General features: G+C 31.8%; 1 protein-coding gene across 1 annotated transcript; it reads left to right on the forward strand.

The window, feature by feature from the left end:
* The first annotated feature begins 4,055 nt into the window (after window positions 1-4,055).
* On the forward strand, window positions 4,056-6,929 carry LOC144546636 (uncharacterized). The gene is made up of 3 exons (XM_078295176.1): window positions 4,056-5,746; window positions 5,854-6,670; window positions 6,742-6,929. Exons 1-3 carry the CDS (start codon window positions 4,145-4,147, stop codon window positions 6,927-6,929), a joined length of 2,607 nt encoding a protein of 868 aa, XP_078151302.1. The 5' UTR covers window positions 4,056-4,144.
* The last annotated feature ends 12,570 nt before the right edge of the window (window positions 6,930-19,499 follow it).

A 19,499-nucleotide genomic window follows, 5' to 3' on the forward strand; every position in this document is an offset into this window, starting at 1 on the left:
TTCATACAACAGGTCCAAAATAAAGCGCTAGCATACAATCCATCGACACCGTAACATGGTTGATATAATTTGATTAATTGTTGGAATCATGATTATTGAATGTTATTTGTGATTATTGAATATTATTTGCTAGCAAAATTGTAGGCCAGAAACATCTTTGAGGGAAACATTAAAAAAATAAGCATTCTAAAAATATAAAAAAAGAAAAAATAATAATAAAACACCATCGGTTCATTGTCCAAAACAGATGGTAAAAAGGAACCTAAAACCAAGGGAAAAGTACCAACACCATCGGTTGAAAAACTTTCAACCGATGAAAAAAGTACCAATGCCATCGGTTGAAAACCAATGGCATATGTACATACCTTTCCTATCGGGGCGATAGCTAAAGGTTAAAAAACAGATGATAAAGTGCAATTGTAACCGATAGTAAAGGTTTTTTTGGTAGTAGTGACATATATGATGTATATTTTTATCGTTGGTACAATCAGTAGATACAATTGCGTGAAAGCTTTGCTGATGATAATTATGGCTTATTGTGAGAGGATATATACATTTCTGCTGGTACAATTAATGATATACAGTTAATTATATATATTGCTTGTTGGTAATCTATAATGTTGTTATGTTACATATATGTATGTTGTTGTTGGGTACAATATGCGTTATGTCTATTTAAAATTGTTGGTTGAAAAGATGGATTTTAAAAAAAAAACTAGCAAATGGATGCTAGCTAGCTAGTTCCTAATTGGGGTGTAATTGAAACTATATATATATCACCAACGGTTCAAATTAAAAATAAAATTGAAATGCCATAATTTTTTGCACGTGCATAAATAAAATGATGTAGATCATATCCAACGGTTTTATTTTAACTTTTAAGTTTTAAAATTATTTTAACTTTTAAGTTAAGTTTTAAAATTATTTTAACTTTTAAGTTTTAAAATTAAGTTAAAGAGAAAAAAATCAAAATAAAATTGAAATGCCATAATTTTTTGCACGTGCATAAATAAAATGATGTAGATCATATCCAACGGTTTTATTTTAACTTTTAAGTTTTAAATTTTTGAATTATTAAAGTTTTAAAAAATGGAGGCATGGTGGAGGCACAAAAAATGGAGGCATTTGAACCCTCCTCTATATACATATACACATATACACATATACACATATACATACATATATACATATACATACATATATACATATACATACATATATACATATACATATATACACATATACATATACACATATACATATACATATATACATACATATATACAATTTTTTTTGTTATAAACTCATTTTTTATAATATATGTATATATATAAACGCATGTGTTATAAACTCATTTTTTCTTCACAAAATTATTTAAATCAAAATACTCAGATCTCTATAAAAAAAAAAAAAAAAAGGAGACCGCTTGTGGGGGGAGGGGGGGGGGGGGTTTGGTCCCCTAGGAGACCGCCCGTGGGCCAGGCGGTTTGCTTATTTACTGGGCCACCCGTGGGCCAGACGGTTAGGTTATTTTTGAAAAAAAAATATAATGCGGGGTTATTTTTAAAATTAACTTTTTATTTTTGGGTATTAATAAAAATGGCCGCACGCTGAGCTGTTAGCTTTTAATTGCTCTTAAAAGAAATGGGGTCAATAAATTATAATATAATATTTTCTAATATCAATATTTTTAATTAATTATTTTAAGGATAAGAAGCTACTATCTTCTCTTTGCAAAAGTTAATACTATTTTTCCTCAACAAAAATAATACCGGACTAGTTCGTAATAATTAATGCATCAATTGAGAATCAGTCTTTGATCTAGTGATAAAAATAATAAAAGATAATTTTTTATAAATATTTAATGGTTGAATGGTTTGACCTCCAAAATTTACAAATTAATATACAAGTTCAGTCTAATAAAAATTCCTATACGAGTAAGATGGGAACATCTACGAATTGAACTAAAAAGAATAGGGATAATTTCGTATATATTCCTCAAAAAAATTTAAAATAAAACATTTTTTCTTCTAAAATTCATAATATCATATTTATCTTTCTAAATTTCAGAAACTCACTAATATTATGCTTAACTTATTATTGCACTTGATATAAATTTTATAGAACACACATAAGTATCAGACCTGTATAAATTTATGGAAGTACAAATTTAGATATGATAAAAAAAATTATGGATGTCATAATTAAATTTGCACTTAAAAGAAGCAAATTGACAAGCAATTTAGGGGATCAATCACCGGAGGGCAAAAATGTCTCCAAGGATTTGGGCCATCTAATTTGTATAGATTGGTGATTTTATACGGATCATATTTATATATTGGTAATGTATATTCACTACCCAAAATCACAGCCAATCACTGACATGCTTAGTTGCTCTTATAATTATAATTTTTTTATTATAAGTATTGAAATTTAATTAAACTTTTTTTATTTTATTTTTTTATAATTCAGTCTTCCTTATAAAATGTTATATGTGTGTTTGTAGGATAGTAGTTAATTATAATTTGACTTTTTGATTGTAGAGACTTGAATCAAATCTCATATGTATTTTACATTTTAAATTTTCAGTCCATTTGAAAAAAAAATAGTTTCGCCATTGCCAAAATCATCTAATGTATGTCACTCAGCTTAATTTATCTCTCATTATATTGAATAATATAATAGTTATCTTCCAAAACATGCAAATCTTGTATAATCATTCATATAGATTTATTTCTCATATACTGTAAAGTTATCTCGGAAAATTTTGTAATTACCCGGGAGATATATATAGCTCAACTGATTAAATTAAATCGTAATTAACTTAATCTCTAAAAGTTTTTTATTTAATCGAAATTAATTGCAAAATTATGTTTCTAAGAATTCTCGTGAAATAGAAAAAAAATGAAGCTTTACTACATGCCTCATTAATTATCAAAAAAAAAAATTTCTGACACTAAAGGTGAAAAGAAAATTCATGAAGAGTCTTGACTTGTCAATCATAATTTAAATCTGAGATTACAATTCCCAATCTTATATTTAGACTGCATCAAATTCCTTTAAGGCCTACCCCATTTAATGGTAAAGATATTGATAGAGTAATTTTGACTTCACGGAGAGCATAAATAATAACAAAAAATAATAACAAAGACAAATACAAAAAAATATATGACTGGTGTGCTTTGTGAAGTCAAAATAGCTCCGGCCATTTTTATTAATATTCTTAAAAAAATAGAAAATTTTAAAAATGCCCCTCTCTCTAATTTTTTTTCATACATGCCCTGACCGCCTGGGCCTGGGGCGGCCCAAAACAGCTAGTGAGGCACCCCAGGGCCCGGCGGCCCATACCTTAAGTGAGGCGCCACCCCCTGGGGCGCCCCACTAGTCCTGTGATTTAAACGCATTTTCTGCCTCTGTCACTTCCCGATCTCAGACCTTCTCTGGAGGCGATAACTGGGGAAAATAGGTATGTTTTTTTAATTATAATAATTAGTAATTATAATTATAATAATTAGTAATTATAATTATAATAATTAGTAATTACTGTTCCAAATTTACTGTTGCACTTACTGTAGCGTACTGTACATTACTGTTGACATTTACTGTAGCGTACTGTACATTTACTGTTGACCTGTACTGTATCGTACTGTACATTATTGTTGGTATTTACTGCAGCGTACTGTACAATTACTGTAGCAATTGCTGTACACCTACTGTAGAAAAATTGTAATTTTTTTTAATTTTGTTTATTTATTTTTCAATTAGTCATTTATTAATGTACCCATTATTATGTCATGTAATACTTGTAAATTTTTTTTTAAAATGTAGTTTGTTAAAGAAGAGATGTTAGTTGCACTGTATGTCGGCGGCAAGCTAGAAAGGGATGAAGATGGCGTGCATTACACGAAAGAAGTCGCATTTGGCTTCGAGATTAATGAAAATACCACATTTGAGGAACTGAAGCAGCTAATATACGAAAAGACATCTGTAAACCCCAACAGGTATGAAATAGAGTTGGCTACACGGATTGACAACTCATGTGGGGGGGGGGGGGGGTAGACCTTACTTTGTTAAGTTTCCAATAACAGATGCCAATTTGTGGAGAGTTGTGTATACTCAATTTGTAGCTTGTGGGGTCCCGGTAATGGACATATATTCGAAGAGGGTTCCCCGCACGAGGGCTGGACCTTCAAGTTCGGCTGGGGCTGGACCTTCAGGTTATGACAACCAGGGGTACCATCAGCACTCCCCTTATGACCACCAGGAGTACCACCAGCAATCCCCTTATGACAACCAGGGGTACCACCAGGAGTATCACAGCCCCGGTAATGACAACCAGGGGTACCACAACTCCCCAGAAAATACTGAAGAGTTACCACTACCACCCAGACAGACACCCATAATCCCTAGATTTCCAACTATGCCAGAGTCAGGACCGGTACCCGTTAATCGAAATGATGTTGATGTTGATGTTGATGCTATTGATGCCGTACCAGAAAGAGAAATGGAAACGGGGGATGAATACCAAGGGGTTTGGGAAGATGATGACTTATCAGATGGTGATGCAAATGTAGCAGGGTTGTCCAGGGCAGAAAAATTCCCGATTAGAGGTCGGGGGAATAAGCATCCGGTTGCCACATTCAACGACACCACAGCTTTCGAAGAGGCAGACATTAGTTTCTTTGGTCCTCGTGTTGTATACAACAAAGAACTTGCCGCAGGGCAAGTTTATACCAGCGTAGACGAGCTTGTAAAGAAAATATATGAGACTCATGTTCACGGCAACTGGGAATGTATAATACACAAAAGGGACCGAACAAGGTTAGTTGTGCTTTGTTCAACTCACCCGCACTGCGAGTTCCGCCTTTTTGCAACCCCTGCGGGTTCAGGGGAAGCATGGATGATTAAGAAGTGCGAACCACCTCATACATGCAAGTCTGCGTCCACAAGGACAGACCATTCAAATCTGACAGCATCACTAATTGCCGATGCAATTGAGGAGGACATTAAGTTGGATCCATCGATGAGCATCAAGGCGGTGGCTATGACCGTCAGACACAAATACAAATATGTAATCCCAAAATACAACAGGCTGTGGAGAGGTCGTGAACTTGCGATTTGCAGGATATTTGGTAGTTGGAAGGACTCATATGGCTATCTGGCACCATTGCTCCAGGCCATGGCAAGTACAAATGTCGGCACCGTATATGAGCGATGGCATGGCCCTTTTTTTGATAAAGACGGTGTACTAATAGAGGGAGCTAAACAATTCAAGGGCATAGCATGGGCTTTTGGTCCTTGTATCCAGGCTGTGCCATACATCAGACCTGTTATCAGCATTGATGCATGCTTCATGTCTGGCCGTTACGAGGGGAGACTACTCATAGCATGCGCATATGATGCTGAGAACCAGCTGTTGCCTTTGGCGTTTGCAATTGTTCGTAAAGAGGACGGCGAGAACTGGGGATTCTTTATGCAGTTTTTAAGAAGACGGGTGATTGGGGAAGGGAAGTTTTTCTGTGTGATATCAGACCAGCACAAAGGAATAAAATATGTTTTTGATCGTGAAGATTACGGTTGGTCAACACGTACTGGCCAGTGTGTGCACAGGTTGTGTATGCAACACGTTGCGGAGAACCTTTCCAAGGCAACCGGAGGCGACACGTGGGTTACTGATACATTTAGATGGAATTGCAGAAAGAAAAAGCCGAGAAGGGTGGTAGAGATGACTAGCAGTTTTGCAAGGGTACATGCATTTCAATTGTTTACATATATTATTGTACTTTAAGAAAACAATTTTTTTTTACTACAATTGTTTACTTACATTATTCTATTTCCTTATTTTCTATGTAGTACATGCCAAAGGCAAATCTCTACTTAATGAAGGTGGGGAAAAATAATCCCCGAGATGTCAACGAAGATCCAGCATACGAGAAAATATATCAATCCCGGGATGGAGGTTGGCGTTGGGGAATTATGACCACCAACGGATCCGAGTCGCTGAATGCAGTATTCAAGCAGAGCCGGATGTTGCCTGTGGCTGCAGTTGTAGAGGACACATTCTACAAGTTAAATGCCTGGTTTCAGGAACGGCGTGCTAAGGCCGCAGAATTAATAAGGATGAACCAGTCATTTTCAACAAGGGTGGAGGAGAAACTAAGACGACACAGAGACAAAGGTGCAACCATGACCGTGATCCCGATGGGTAACGATGGAACAGAATTCGAAGTGCAAAATCCAAATGAGTACGTTCCTACCACCCGTAAACCAGACGGCACTATGGCGTTTGTCAAGAGGGCTTGCAAGTACGTGGTTAAATTCGGAGATGCCAGGGCGGTAACCTGTACATGCCAAGGACCCCAGCTAAGTCACATACCCTGCAGTCACGTGATGGCGGTATGCCGAGTGAGGAACTACTGTGAGGATCACTATGTTGCTGACATGTACCGTACCGATTACCTTGCTTCCACTTGGGGTGGATCTTTCCATTCTTATCCTGATCAGCATGAGTGGCCTACATATGTCGGAGATAGAATATTACCTTCAGAAGGATGGATAAGAAAGGGAAGGAGGAGACACAAGCGTATTGTAATGACCATGGACGAGATGGGTGGTAGGCGACCGTCGGGAAATCAGGCTCGCCGTTCTGTTTCCGACAGGCGCAGGGCAGGTACGTAGAATTGTACAAAATTTATTTATGCTTTAATTATATTACTAACTGAATTGCATTGTTACATTTAGATGCAATAAACGAACACAACGAAAGAGAAAATGCCAGAGTTGTCGCTGAAGCAACCGGTAGAACACAACCCCCTCCTCCTGTAAGCCAATCATCTAGTAGCCAAGCCTCTACAAGTAATGCCGCACCTGCCACTGGTACCAGAAGAACTAGTCGTTTGTTAGGTTTATTCAGACGTGGTGGCAGATAAACTTGCTATTTTGCTTATGCGAATTGATTTATTTGGTATATGTGTATGTGTATGTGTATGTGTATGTGTATGTGTATGTGTATGTGTATGTGTGTATGTATATGTATATGTATGTGTATGTGTATGTGTATGTGTATGTGTATGTGTATGTGTATGTGTATGTGTGAGTTTTTTTGTATGTGTATGTGTATATATGTATGTGTATATGTGTATGTGTATGTGTATGTGTATATATGTATGTGTATATGTGTATGTGTATGTGTATGTGCATGTGTGTATGTGTATGTGTGTATATTATACATATAGTTCACCAAAGAAATAAAAATAAAAATTAAAGTTATAAAAATTTACGACATCACTTCGTAAATATATCAAATATTATATTTTTTGGCATACACATACACATATACATAATATTTTATTTTTTGACATACACATATACATAAACCCAACACTTTTTTCAACAAAATTATTCAAATCAAAATACTAAGATTTCTCAAAAAAAAAAAAAAAAAAACCAAATTACTAATGGGGCGCCCCAGGGGGTGGCGCCTCACTTGGGGTATGGGCCGCCGGGCCCTGGGGCGCCTCACTTGGTGTTTTGGGCCGCCCCTGGTCCAGGCGGTCAGGGCATATTTAAAAAAAAATGAGGAACAGGGTTATTTTTAAAATTTTCTTTTTTTTCAGGGATATTAATAAAAATGGCCGAAATAGCTCTCTCAATATCTTTGCCCCAACCTAATCCTCTTTCATTAGTTTTTCAGATAGTAAACACTTTCTATAACTTAAATTTCAAAAAAAATTCTAATAATTTAATTTGAAATTTTCATTTTGATTGTATTTAAATAAAGATGCTTCGTCCTATAACTTAAATTTCAAATCAAATTTCTAATAAAATTTAATTTGAGATTTAATTTTGATTGTATTTAAATAATCTTCGGTGTAAATTTCGCAAAAAGCCTACGCGCTGTGCTTTTGCAATGCGAATATTCCAAGTCATAGTCTAAAATAAAGAAAACAATCTGACCTCAAGTCTTCTGAGAATTTACAATTCACATTAAAAAAATTCATTGGCTTTGACCACCGCAATTTTTCGAAAGCTTATTTTACATCGATTTGATTTTCCACTACCAAATTCACATTAAGTCGCTTGCGTTGTTGTTTCCATTTTGAATTTGAATTACTAAACTTTGATTATGTACATATAATATAGCCAAAAATTAATTTAAACCTCTAATATAGAAGTGGAGGTTATAGCGACTGCTAAAAAAATCATCAACGCAGAACGAAGGTAGTGTTCGGTACATTCTTCTTAAAGAACTAAGAAATCTTAAGCTTGTCAAATACTTGTTCATTTGTAAAGTTTAAAATTATTTTCTTAAGTTTCTTTTTGTCCACTTTCTTAAGTTTGTTCCAATTTTTAAGCTCATATTCTACATGACTTAAGTAATTGATATTCTAAAGACTCATTTTCTTAAATTTCTCTTACCAAACACATTTTTTTAGTGGAGCTTAAAATTTAAGCCTACCCATCTTACTGAAGACTACCAAAAGGGTTTTAGTCAATTGACGATACAAAGGTATATTGCTCGGAATTAGGGGCGGTCTGATGCCATGCCTGAACCGTACAATTAGCATTAATATCCGTGCGGAAAACTTCAAGATACGTGTGGATCAAGTAAGCATGAATATTAATGCGAATTGAATGGTTCTGATTGAATATCAAATTGAATTTGATCTGATACTCATCGTATACCTGCCACTCCATACTGATCGTCTGAATTTCTCAGGAAGAAAAAAAAAACCATAAACAATAAAAGGTTACTAGGAATATGAATATATGGAAATTCATTTTTTGTCCTAAGTATTAACAAATAAAACAGAAAAAAAAAAGATCTTACGTGGTGTTTAAATGATCATTTGTCATATTTTAACTAATAATTGCAAAATAATAACATGTTAAGAGTATATTTCACTACAGTCTGGCGGTAATAGTATATGGTCTCTTACAGTAGAGATGAAAATATCAAATTCCAATAGAGGTCGATAAAGACTTTAATTTGAGGCAAAGTAAGAAATTGTACTAAAATATATGTAGCGAAAATAACTCGAGAAGATTTGCTTAGAACTGGAAGTTGTTCAACGAAAATAATTATGGCGGTGCGGATCCAGTTTACGGATTTTAAAGTTTTATACAAATTTATAGGTTCAATTCGACTTTGTTTTCCTCTGGAATTTTATTTGTTCTCCTTTGGACTTTTGGTTTGTAATTAATATAAATTTAGGGTTAAAATTATGATAAATTTTTTGAATTCTAATTGGTAATTAGGATTATAAGTCAGAGTATTGAAAATTAGAAATCAGAACATTAAAAATTACAAACTAGAGCATTTTTTTTTTTATCTAATACCAGATTAGCTAATGGGTTTTAACCCGATTAACTATTTAAATTTGATTCGTTATTTTTTTATCCTTCTCTGACAAAAATCCTGGATCCACCCCTGTATATGTAATATGAGGAGGATTGAAATGCTTTTATTTTTAGAACTAAATAATTTTAAATTTGAAACTTAAATGTCAAAATAAAACTATCAAATATGTTATATATTATTTCTTTAATTTAAGCACACGCAAAAGATCACGGAATTTCAATTTTATTGTATTAGTATCGAGGGCTTGCAAATATGTATCAATACTTGTAAATACTGGATGTTGATTTTTTCTACTTATTGATTCTTATAAAATTTAAATTGAAAATTGATAATTTTATATGTGCATGTATCAAAATAATATAGATCACATTTAAGAATTTTATTTTGAAATATAAATTTAAAAAAAATTACTATTAATAAATTAAAAAGTAAAAGATGATGAAGACATAAAAAAGGTAAAGGAGTTAGTAGCATGTTATAGGATAGTGGCATTATTTTAAGTTGGAACATGTTAAATATTATTTGAAGTAAGACAAAAAGAGAGGTCATCGATTTTACATTCTAACAATAGTGGCATGTGTTTTCAACTGTTGACCAGAGAGGAGGAAAGAGGGACAAATTGGGCACCAAACTTTCCTTAAGATTTGGAAATGTGTGTGTGTGTATTTTTTTTTTCTGTTCCTTTGAAGTTTGCTAATATCCTTTTATTTCTCTTACAATAATTAAAATTATACTAGTTATTCGATCCTCCAATTCTTTTTTTTTTTCAGTCTCTGACTCTCTCGACTCATCAAATATCAATAGAGATTACGGGTACATTTTGATGATACAAGAAATAGAACAATAATATAGCTAATTTCAAGTTTAAAAATAGTAGCTAATTAAATTTTTGATTGGGTTAGTAAAATAGTATGCTAACTCATATAAGACAAATAAATAATAGTGAGTTAGTATTATTCTTGCTTCATCTAAATATCGAATAGCTTAAAAGAATAATGTTATTCTCGGATTAGTGTTATTTTTGCTCCATTCAAATGCACCCTATGAGAAGAATCACAATGTTGACCAAGTCAAAAAAAAGTAAACAAGATTTGACCAAGTCAAACAAAAGCAAGTAAGATTGATTAGGACTCTTAACAGTAATAGGTTAGTTTGTTTATTAGAAGATTATTACACTTCTAAACCGTAGCTATAAATGTATCTGTAGTTCTGTACTAAAAATTGAATCAATAAAATACAATTTCATTTTATCTTCTTTCTAAATCCATTATGATTAAATTGAGTTTTCCTTTTTTTTTAAAAAACTAGCTAAGTGTCCGTGCGTTGCAACGGGATTGAAATATTATTTTGATTACTTTCTTTAGATGTGATTAATATTTATTTGATTTTGTCATAATGTATTAATTAATAATGAGAGAAATAAAAATCAATAAATTGTTAATAGATGAAAACACAAACAACCACATCAAACAGGCCACGGAAGATCCGGGAATGTATCCTCTGAGATATCTCAACTTTTGCGTATCCGGTGAGATATTCCAACTTTTGCGTGACGCGTGTCCGGTGCCTATTCGGGGTGCTGTAGAGGGTCAGTATTATGTGTGTTTTGAGATTCGTGCGGAACGTATTTAAACGGTTGGGATTTTCCATTATGTCACGCTAAGTTTGAGATATCTCAGAGGATACGAATTTGTGGAGAGAAGGAAAACGCGTCGAGTGCGTGGAAAGAAGGGAAAACGCGTGGAGAATTAACTGCAATTACTATGCGGCGTTTCATGTAATGGATACGGTTTTAATTAAATTTAGATTTTTACACGCTTGACAATATTAAACAGATGTATAAAATCAAAACTATTTATTAAAGACTGAGATTAAGATCTATTTTGATGAGTGGCTGAGATTTATACAATCAAACGGCTCAGATTTTCTCTGAACAAATAGAGGATTGGATTCTAAAAAAATTAGCATGCTATTTAGTTGGGAGGATACGAAGGAGAGAGTGTATTTTGTGTACCAACTGCCCGATTTTTTTATTTTTATCCAAAATTTAAATTAAATTTTAAAAATTAACCGAACCGGTTGGTAAATTATAAAACTACCCAAACCGCTAAACGGTTAACCGGACCCTAGGTTCGGTTAACGGTTTAGCGGACCAAGGGTTCGGTTAACCGTTTAGCGGACCAAGGGTTTGGGTCCGGTTAACGGTTAACCGGATTCGTTGGTTCGCTGAACCGTTAACCGAACCCAATTTTTTTTTTTTTTTTTTTTTTTTTTTTTTTTTTTTTAAAACAGAAAATTTTAAATTTTTTTATTTTTCTATTGAAAATATACATGAAAATTCGTATTTAGATTTATTAACCGGAAATATGGTTTTGGTCCGGTTATCCAATAACCGGTTTTTTTTTTTTTGTTTTTTTTTTAAACTCGTTTTTTTATAACCATATTTATATGCATATGTATATGTGTATGTATATTTTTCTATAATTTTAAATTTCAGATTTGATTTACAAATTTTTTTTGTGTAAATTTGATAAATCTAAATACGAATTTTATTTTATATGTATATGTAGATTATATATAATATATAGTGTTTAAGGTTTAGGGTTAGTGTATATTGATTATATAGAATATTAATAAAATAAATATTCCGACAGAATATATATAGTTTACATTAAAAAAAAAATTATTCACTATACAAGAAACATTGAAACTATATAGACTAGAAAATTTATACAAGTCGTATATATAATAAACAAGAATCAAGATGGTAACAAGAAAGTTAATCTAGTATAGCGGTTAGTGTACTTGGCTCCCACCCAAGTGACATGGGTTCAAGCCCCGGTGGGTGCGAAAAAAGAGAGCCACCCAAGTGACATGGGTTCAAGCCTCGGTGGGAGCAAAAAAAGTTCTCTTTTTTCCCAGTTCATGAGTAAGGTATGGACCAAGTCTATTTAGGTTGAACCGGTTCATAGACCCCTCCATTCCTAAAGTAATGGACATGTCCATTGCCTCCATTTGAACCAGAAATGGATTATGTACAATCCAGAAGTATAAAAATAGTGCACACTGATCATGAACCATCAAATCCGAAAAACACTAATCATGAACCATCAAATTCGAAAAAATTAAAATTCAGCAACTTCTGAGAATTCTTGAGAAAAAATGGTTCTTTGAATGGTTGTGATTAATTTGGAGCAAAAAAATGTCCAACCCAGTTGTATAAGATCCGTAAACAACTAAAGATGCATGGTTTTGCTTTGCATCTCCCATTTCCACTATACAAGATTATTGTTTTGCAATGCATCTCCAAAAGATACATTTAAAAAATCTCCAAAACAATGAATCTCAATTAAATACGATTTACAAAAATAAACATCGTATTTATATCTATCAAATTTACGAATAAAATTTGTAAATTAAATCTGAAAATTAACCATGATACAGAATAAATAATTTTATAATTTCAAAAAAAGTAAAAAAAATTGGTAACTGTATATTATTTATGTGTATGTGTATGTGTATGTGTATTTTTCTATCAAATTATTCACTTAATTTTTTTTAAAACAGAAAATTTTCAATTTTTTTTTCTATTGAAAATATACATCAAAATTCGTATTTAGATTTATCAAATTTACACAAAAAAAATTTGTAAATCAAATCTGAAATTTAAAATTATAGAAAAATATACATACACATATACATATGCATATAAATATGGTTATAAAAAAACGAGTTTAAAAAAAAAAACAAAAAAAAAAAAACCGGTTATTGGATAACCGGACCAAAACCATATTTCCGGTTAATAAATCTAAATACGAATTTTCATGTTTCAATAGAAAAAAAAAAAATTTAAAATTTTCTGTTTTAAAAAAAAGTAAAAAAAAAAAAAAAAAAAAAAATTGGGTTCGGTTAACGGTTCAGCGAACCAACGAATCCGGTTAACCGTTAACCGGACCCAAACCCTTGGTCCGCTAAACCGTTAACCGAACCTAGGGTCCGGTTAACCGTTTAGCGGTTTGGGTAGTTTTATAATTTACCAACCGGTTCGGTTAATTTTTAAAATTTAATTTAAATTTTGGATAAAAATAAAAAAATCGGACCAACTGCCAACCAACTTTTTTAAAGAAAGAAAAAAGTTGTGAAGCAATGCGACCTATTTCCCAAATGATACCTACAAACAAAATGCCATTGAATGATTGAAAGCAGCCAGCACTCGCTACTGACATATTTTATATCTTTAAATCTAGAGTTGGCGCATCATATATCCGAATAAAATAATTATATAAGTAGCAATATTTTCATTTAACGATGTTAATGGTAATATGTAAACGAGTTGGAAGATATTAGAACTGATATATGAATTTATGGACAATTTATCATATATTGAGGCTGTCATTGAATGTCGTTAAATATTGATCATCATTATATATTTATAATTGTATGATATACAACAAAACATGCATGCAACTTACCTATATGCAATAAATTTAATATCATGTAAACGTACAGATGTCAATTAGTTCATGCATGTTTCCATTTACAAGGGTAATCATTCATTAACAATAGAATTAACTTGATATGTTTGCCAATTGAGATATATATATATATATATAGAGAGAGAGAGATTAACTAATATGCTTTTGATAGCACTTCGGCCGAAATGCTATCGAACCAAATTTCATAAAATCACATTTGAAACTTCGAACTAAATAGCCAAGTAAATTAGTTATATATTGAACTTGTAGAATACTAATTTTTACTATTTTTGAAATATTTTTACTTTTTTTATGATTTATTAAAGATGACAAAAAATAACTTAAAATATTAACAATTTTCTTTTATTTTTAATTAATTTGCTATTTTTCATAAATCATAAAAAATAGTAAAAAATTATAAAAATAATAAAAAATTGATTAAAAATAAAAGAAAATTTTATTTTTATGATCTAATGCAAATATAAAAAAGGTCGATTTTTACCCATATGTTTTAAGGACAAAAAAAATGTTTTAAGTAATTAAGCAGTATTTACCCATATGTGCCCATAGCACGGGTTGAGCTTTGCAAGTCCAAAATCTGCAAGCTATTTTTGTGTGCATTTAACAGGTGATTTTTTTTATATTAAAAAAATTTGGCTAATAAAAGGAACAATATCTTAAGTTGTAGAGAAGAAAATGAGAAATTTAAATACCTTAGGTTGAAAGGAATTAGCCAAGAGAATATTCACTGATTTGATACCCGGTGCACTATTAACCTCAATTAGAGGTTTGCTAAACCCCTAACGGGTGGAGCCCGTTTTGCCCGGCCCGTACCCGTTACCCGTGGTACCCGTACCCGTTGCCCGGGTACAAACGGGTAGACGGGTAGACGGGTACGGGTAATAAACGGACCGGACACCCCTATTTTGAAATAAACCCATTGTACCCGTACCCGTCTACCCGCCAACCCGTACCCGCCTACCCGTACCCCTATACCCGCCTACCCGTACCCGTACCCCTTTACCCGTACCCGTATCCCTTTACCCGGTTGCCCGTACCCGTTACCCGTTACCCGTACCCGTTATCCGTTACCCGTACCCGATCCGTACCGCAAAATTCAAATTTTTTTGAATTTTCCGCCGGTTCAAGACGGGGCCCGGGCCAGGTCAAATCAAACCCGGCCGGACCCACCCGGGTCACCTCAACCGGTGGTTTTTTTTTTTTTTTTTTTTTTTTTTTTTTAATTTCAAATTTTATTCCCTCTCCAATTTTTTTCTTTAAATACACCCCTCTAATCCTCTTCCTCTCCACACTCAAATTTTCAATCTCTCAAACTCAATCTCAAATTCTCATTTTTCATTATTCTAAATTTTTAAATTTATTGTTTGAAAAACATATGGTTGTAATTTAATTCATTTTACAAATACGCAAACGGAATTAGAGGTTCGCTAAACCCGTGACGAAATTACGAAGGTATCGAAATTACAAAGTTGTGCACCTCCCGCAAGATTTCTCCGCGAAATTTAAAGGTTAGATTTATTTTATGTTAGATTAATTTATTTTTGTAGAGTAATTTAAAATTTCATATTAGATTAATTAATTTTTGTAGAGTAATTTATTGTTGTAGATAAATGTATAATTTAAATTGAATGTTAGATTTAGTTTATGTTAGATTTGTTACATTTATTTAATTTATGTTAGATTTGTTAGATTTATTGAATGTTACATTTATTTAATTTATGTTAGATTTATTAGATGTGATTATGTGAACTTGTGAAATAATTAGATTTATTTTGAATATGTTAGATTTTATTTTTGAAATTCGGATTTATTTTTAATAGGTTAAAAAAATATGTTAGATTCATTTTTGTGAATATGTGAAATATTTTGAATATGTTAGATTTATTTTATGTTAGATTAATTGATTTTTGTAGAGTAATTTAAAATTTCATATTAGATTTATTGTTGTAGATAAATGTATAATTTAAATTGAATGTTAGATTTACTTTATGTTAGATTTGTTACATTTATTTAATTTATGTTAGATTTATTAGATGTGATTATGTGAACTTGTGAAATAATTAGATTTATTTTGAATATGTTAGATTTTATTTTTGAAATTCGGATTTATTTTTTATAGGTTAAAAAAATATGTTAGATTCATTTTTGTGAATATGTGAAATATTTTGAATATGTTAGATTTATTTTTGAAAATGATAGATTTATTTTGAATAAGTTATATTTTTTGAATATGTTAAGTAATTGTATTTATTTTTGAATATGTTAGATTTTTTTTAAAATAGATTAGATTTTATTTTTGTTTTTTCCGGATTTTTTTAATTTTATTTTTTTCTGTTTTTTTTAAAAGAAGTTGTATTTGAAATTCATTATATAACTAGGTTAGATTTATTTGTTGAATATGGTAAGTAATTGTATTTATTTTTGAATATGTTATATTTATTTTTAAATAGATTATATTTTTTTTCTGTTTTTTCCAGATTTTTTTAATTTTATTTTTTTCTGTTTTTTTTAAAAATAAGTTGTATTTGAAATTCATTTTATAACTAGGTTAGATTTATTTGTTGAATATGGTAAGTAATTGTATTTATTTTTGAATATGTTATATTTATTTTTAAATAGATTATATTTTTTTTTCTGTTTTTTCCAGATTTTTTTAATTTTATTTTTTTCTGTTTTTTTTTAAAATAAGTTGTATTTGAAATTCATTTTATAACTAGGTTAGATTTATTTGTTGAATATGGTAAGTAATTGTATTTATTTTTGAATATGTTATATTTATTTTTAAATAGATATATTTTTTTTTCTGTTTTTTCCAGATTTTTTTAATTTTATTTTTTTCTGTTTTTTTTTAAAATAAGTTGTATTTGAAATTCATTTTATAACTAGGTTAGATTTATTTGTTGAATATGGTAAGTAATTGTATTTATTTTTGAATATGTTATATTTATTTTTAAATAGATTATATTTTTTTCTGTTTTTTTTTCTGTTTTTTCCAGATTTTTTTAATTTTATTTTTTTCTGTTTTTTTTTAAAATAAGTTGTATTTGAAATTCATTTTAATCTTTATTATTTATAATATCTACATTATTTGTCCACTAATTTTTTTTTATTTTTTAATAGTTCCACTTTCAGGAGCACTAGCAGTAGTGGATTGTTAGCAGATTTTCAATCAGATGGCGAACCGCACGCATCCACAAACGAGTTAGTGAGCTATTTGAATATGCGCAACGAAAATGAAAACGTTGACATCATGACGTGGTGGAAGAGGAATCAAAGGTCTTATCCAACACTGGCGATGATGGCCCGCGACGTCTTTGCCGTACCCGTGTCAACCGTCCCTTCAGAAAGTTGTTTTAGTTCGGCGAACAGGATCCTCTCCGACAAACGTAGTAAATTGGGTCCACATGTTTTTGAAAGACTTGTGTGCTTGAAAGATTGGATTAATGCTGACGAGCGCAACCAACATCAAGCTCAAGAATCATCTTCTGCAGCTGATACTGAAGAAAGCGTTACCGAGCCTCAGCCTCAACCTAATTCAGATTCAGACGGTGCGGAAGAAAACGAACAATGGTATATGAATCCAAACTACTAGATAGGTAGTGTCGGTATAATTTTCTAACCTCTTTTAATATTTATGGTTATTTTAAAAATTATAATTTCTAAACATTTCAATTAGTTTTTAAATTATTCATTTTAAAGAACAATTACTAACAAAAAAAAAAGTTAGAACTCCGCCTATGTTATTTTACATAGCCGGTCCCAAGCCCGGAATAAAGGAGGAGGGTAACTTTTATTTTTTAATCTATTGTTTTCAAATTATTCATAATTATTTTTAATGTAATAAATTAATTTAAGATATTATTATTTATATTTTATTGTTTTAATTATAATGAGAATTTGAAAATAAAATAAAATGACTTGCTTAAAGAAATAAATAAATAGATTTGTACTTAGCCGTATAAATATACAAATTTTCGTACGAATAATTTTTATATATAAGGTACAAATTTTATTCATTTATAAATTATAAAGACGCGAGTTGATAATTTCATGTATATATATACTCTATTTGATATCGAACTATTCATATTATAAAAATTGAATTATAAACACGTAATAATATTTATTCGACACTGTAAAAAAAACAGAAAAAAAATATTTAAACAAAACAAAAAAAAAAAACAGAAACAAAGACAGAAAAAAAAAAAACGGAAAAACAAAACAGAAAAAAAAAAAAAAAAAAACTGACAAAAAAAAAAAACTGACAAAAAAAACAGACAAAAACCGGAAAGAAAAACAGAAAAAAAAAACGGAAAAAAAAACGGAAAGAAAAACAGAAAAAAAAAGGAAAAAACAGAAAAAAAAAAAAAAAAAACCGGGCGGACCGGACCCGTACCCGGATACCCGGACCCGTACCCGCGGTACCCGTACCCGTCAACCCGCAACGGGTACGGGTAATAAACGGACCGGATATATGTTTTGGGAGTTTTACCCGTCTACCCGTTACGGGTTTTACCCGTACCCGTTGTACCCCTTTACCCGTCCTACCCGTTACCCGTAACGGGTTACCCGGAACGGGTCACGGGTAACCCGTTAGCAATTGTCTAACCTCAATTGTGCTGAGTAAAGGAGAGAGAGGAGTGGGGATTTCAAATACTGAATAATGGAGAAATACGCTAGCAATTTATCACAATCTTTATCTCTCACAAGTTTCGCTATCAAGTGTCAATTAACCTCAATTGGCAGTTTGTTCTGAAGCTGTGTGTGATACTCAGAACAAGACGGTTTGAGATCAGAACAAGCTGTGTGTAAAAGATTCCCTTAACGGTTTGAGATTCGGACTAGCGCAGGGGCAGTATTATTTAGGTTTTGAAATTCGTGCAAAGTTAAAAGAACGGTCTGGATCCACTAATTCTAAAAGTTGCCCTTTTACGAGTGTGTATCATCGGAGATATCTCATATTTTGCGTGACCAACGTATCCAGTGCCTATTCGAGAATAGCACGGGCCAGTATTATTTTACCTTAGAGATTCGTGCAGAACGTATTTAAACGATTGAGATCTCCAAAAAAAGTCATGCACAGAGAATTTCCCTTTTACGGTACGGAGTAGGGCTGCTCATTAGCTGAGATGAAGATGATTTTGGCAAATATTTTTAATTTTTGAGGTTTTGAGACGTCTCAAAAATTGAAAATATATGAATTAGGGTTTGGTGTGATGAGTTCAACCGAGTTAATTCTGAACTGAATGGGAGATAACTTGAAATCGGCTCATAAATCAACCAAGTCAGTAAACTCAAGTTAGTTTTAACTTTGAGTTATAGTGAGTTGAATCTGAATTAATTCTAAATTGAGTTTTGAGTTATAAGACTTTTGTGTACCCCTAGTACGGGGAGAGTATTCTCTGCGGAGTATGCTTTGTTGAGCTGTGCAGAACTTTTAATCTGATTCGTTTGTTTTAATCGGACAGATCAGATCAGAGAGGCTCAAATTTTGAGATCTGATCTGATCAGTCCGATTAAAACAGATTGATCGAAACGGCTCAGATTAAAACTCCACACACAGCTCCGCAGAGAGGATAGCGTTCCCCAGTACGGGGAGGATGTGAATTCGAACGGAGACGGGAGGATCAAACTCCGCTTCC

This window comes from Carex rostrata, chromosome 30 (genome assembly GCF_964058835.1).
Source record: "Carex rostrata chromosome 30, lpCarRost1.2, whole genome shotgun sequence".
In the NCBI taxonomy this organism is placed as follows: domain Eukaryota; kingdom Viridiplantae; phylum Streptophyta; class Magnoliopsida; order Poales; family Cyperaceae; genus Carex; species Carex rostrata.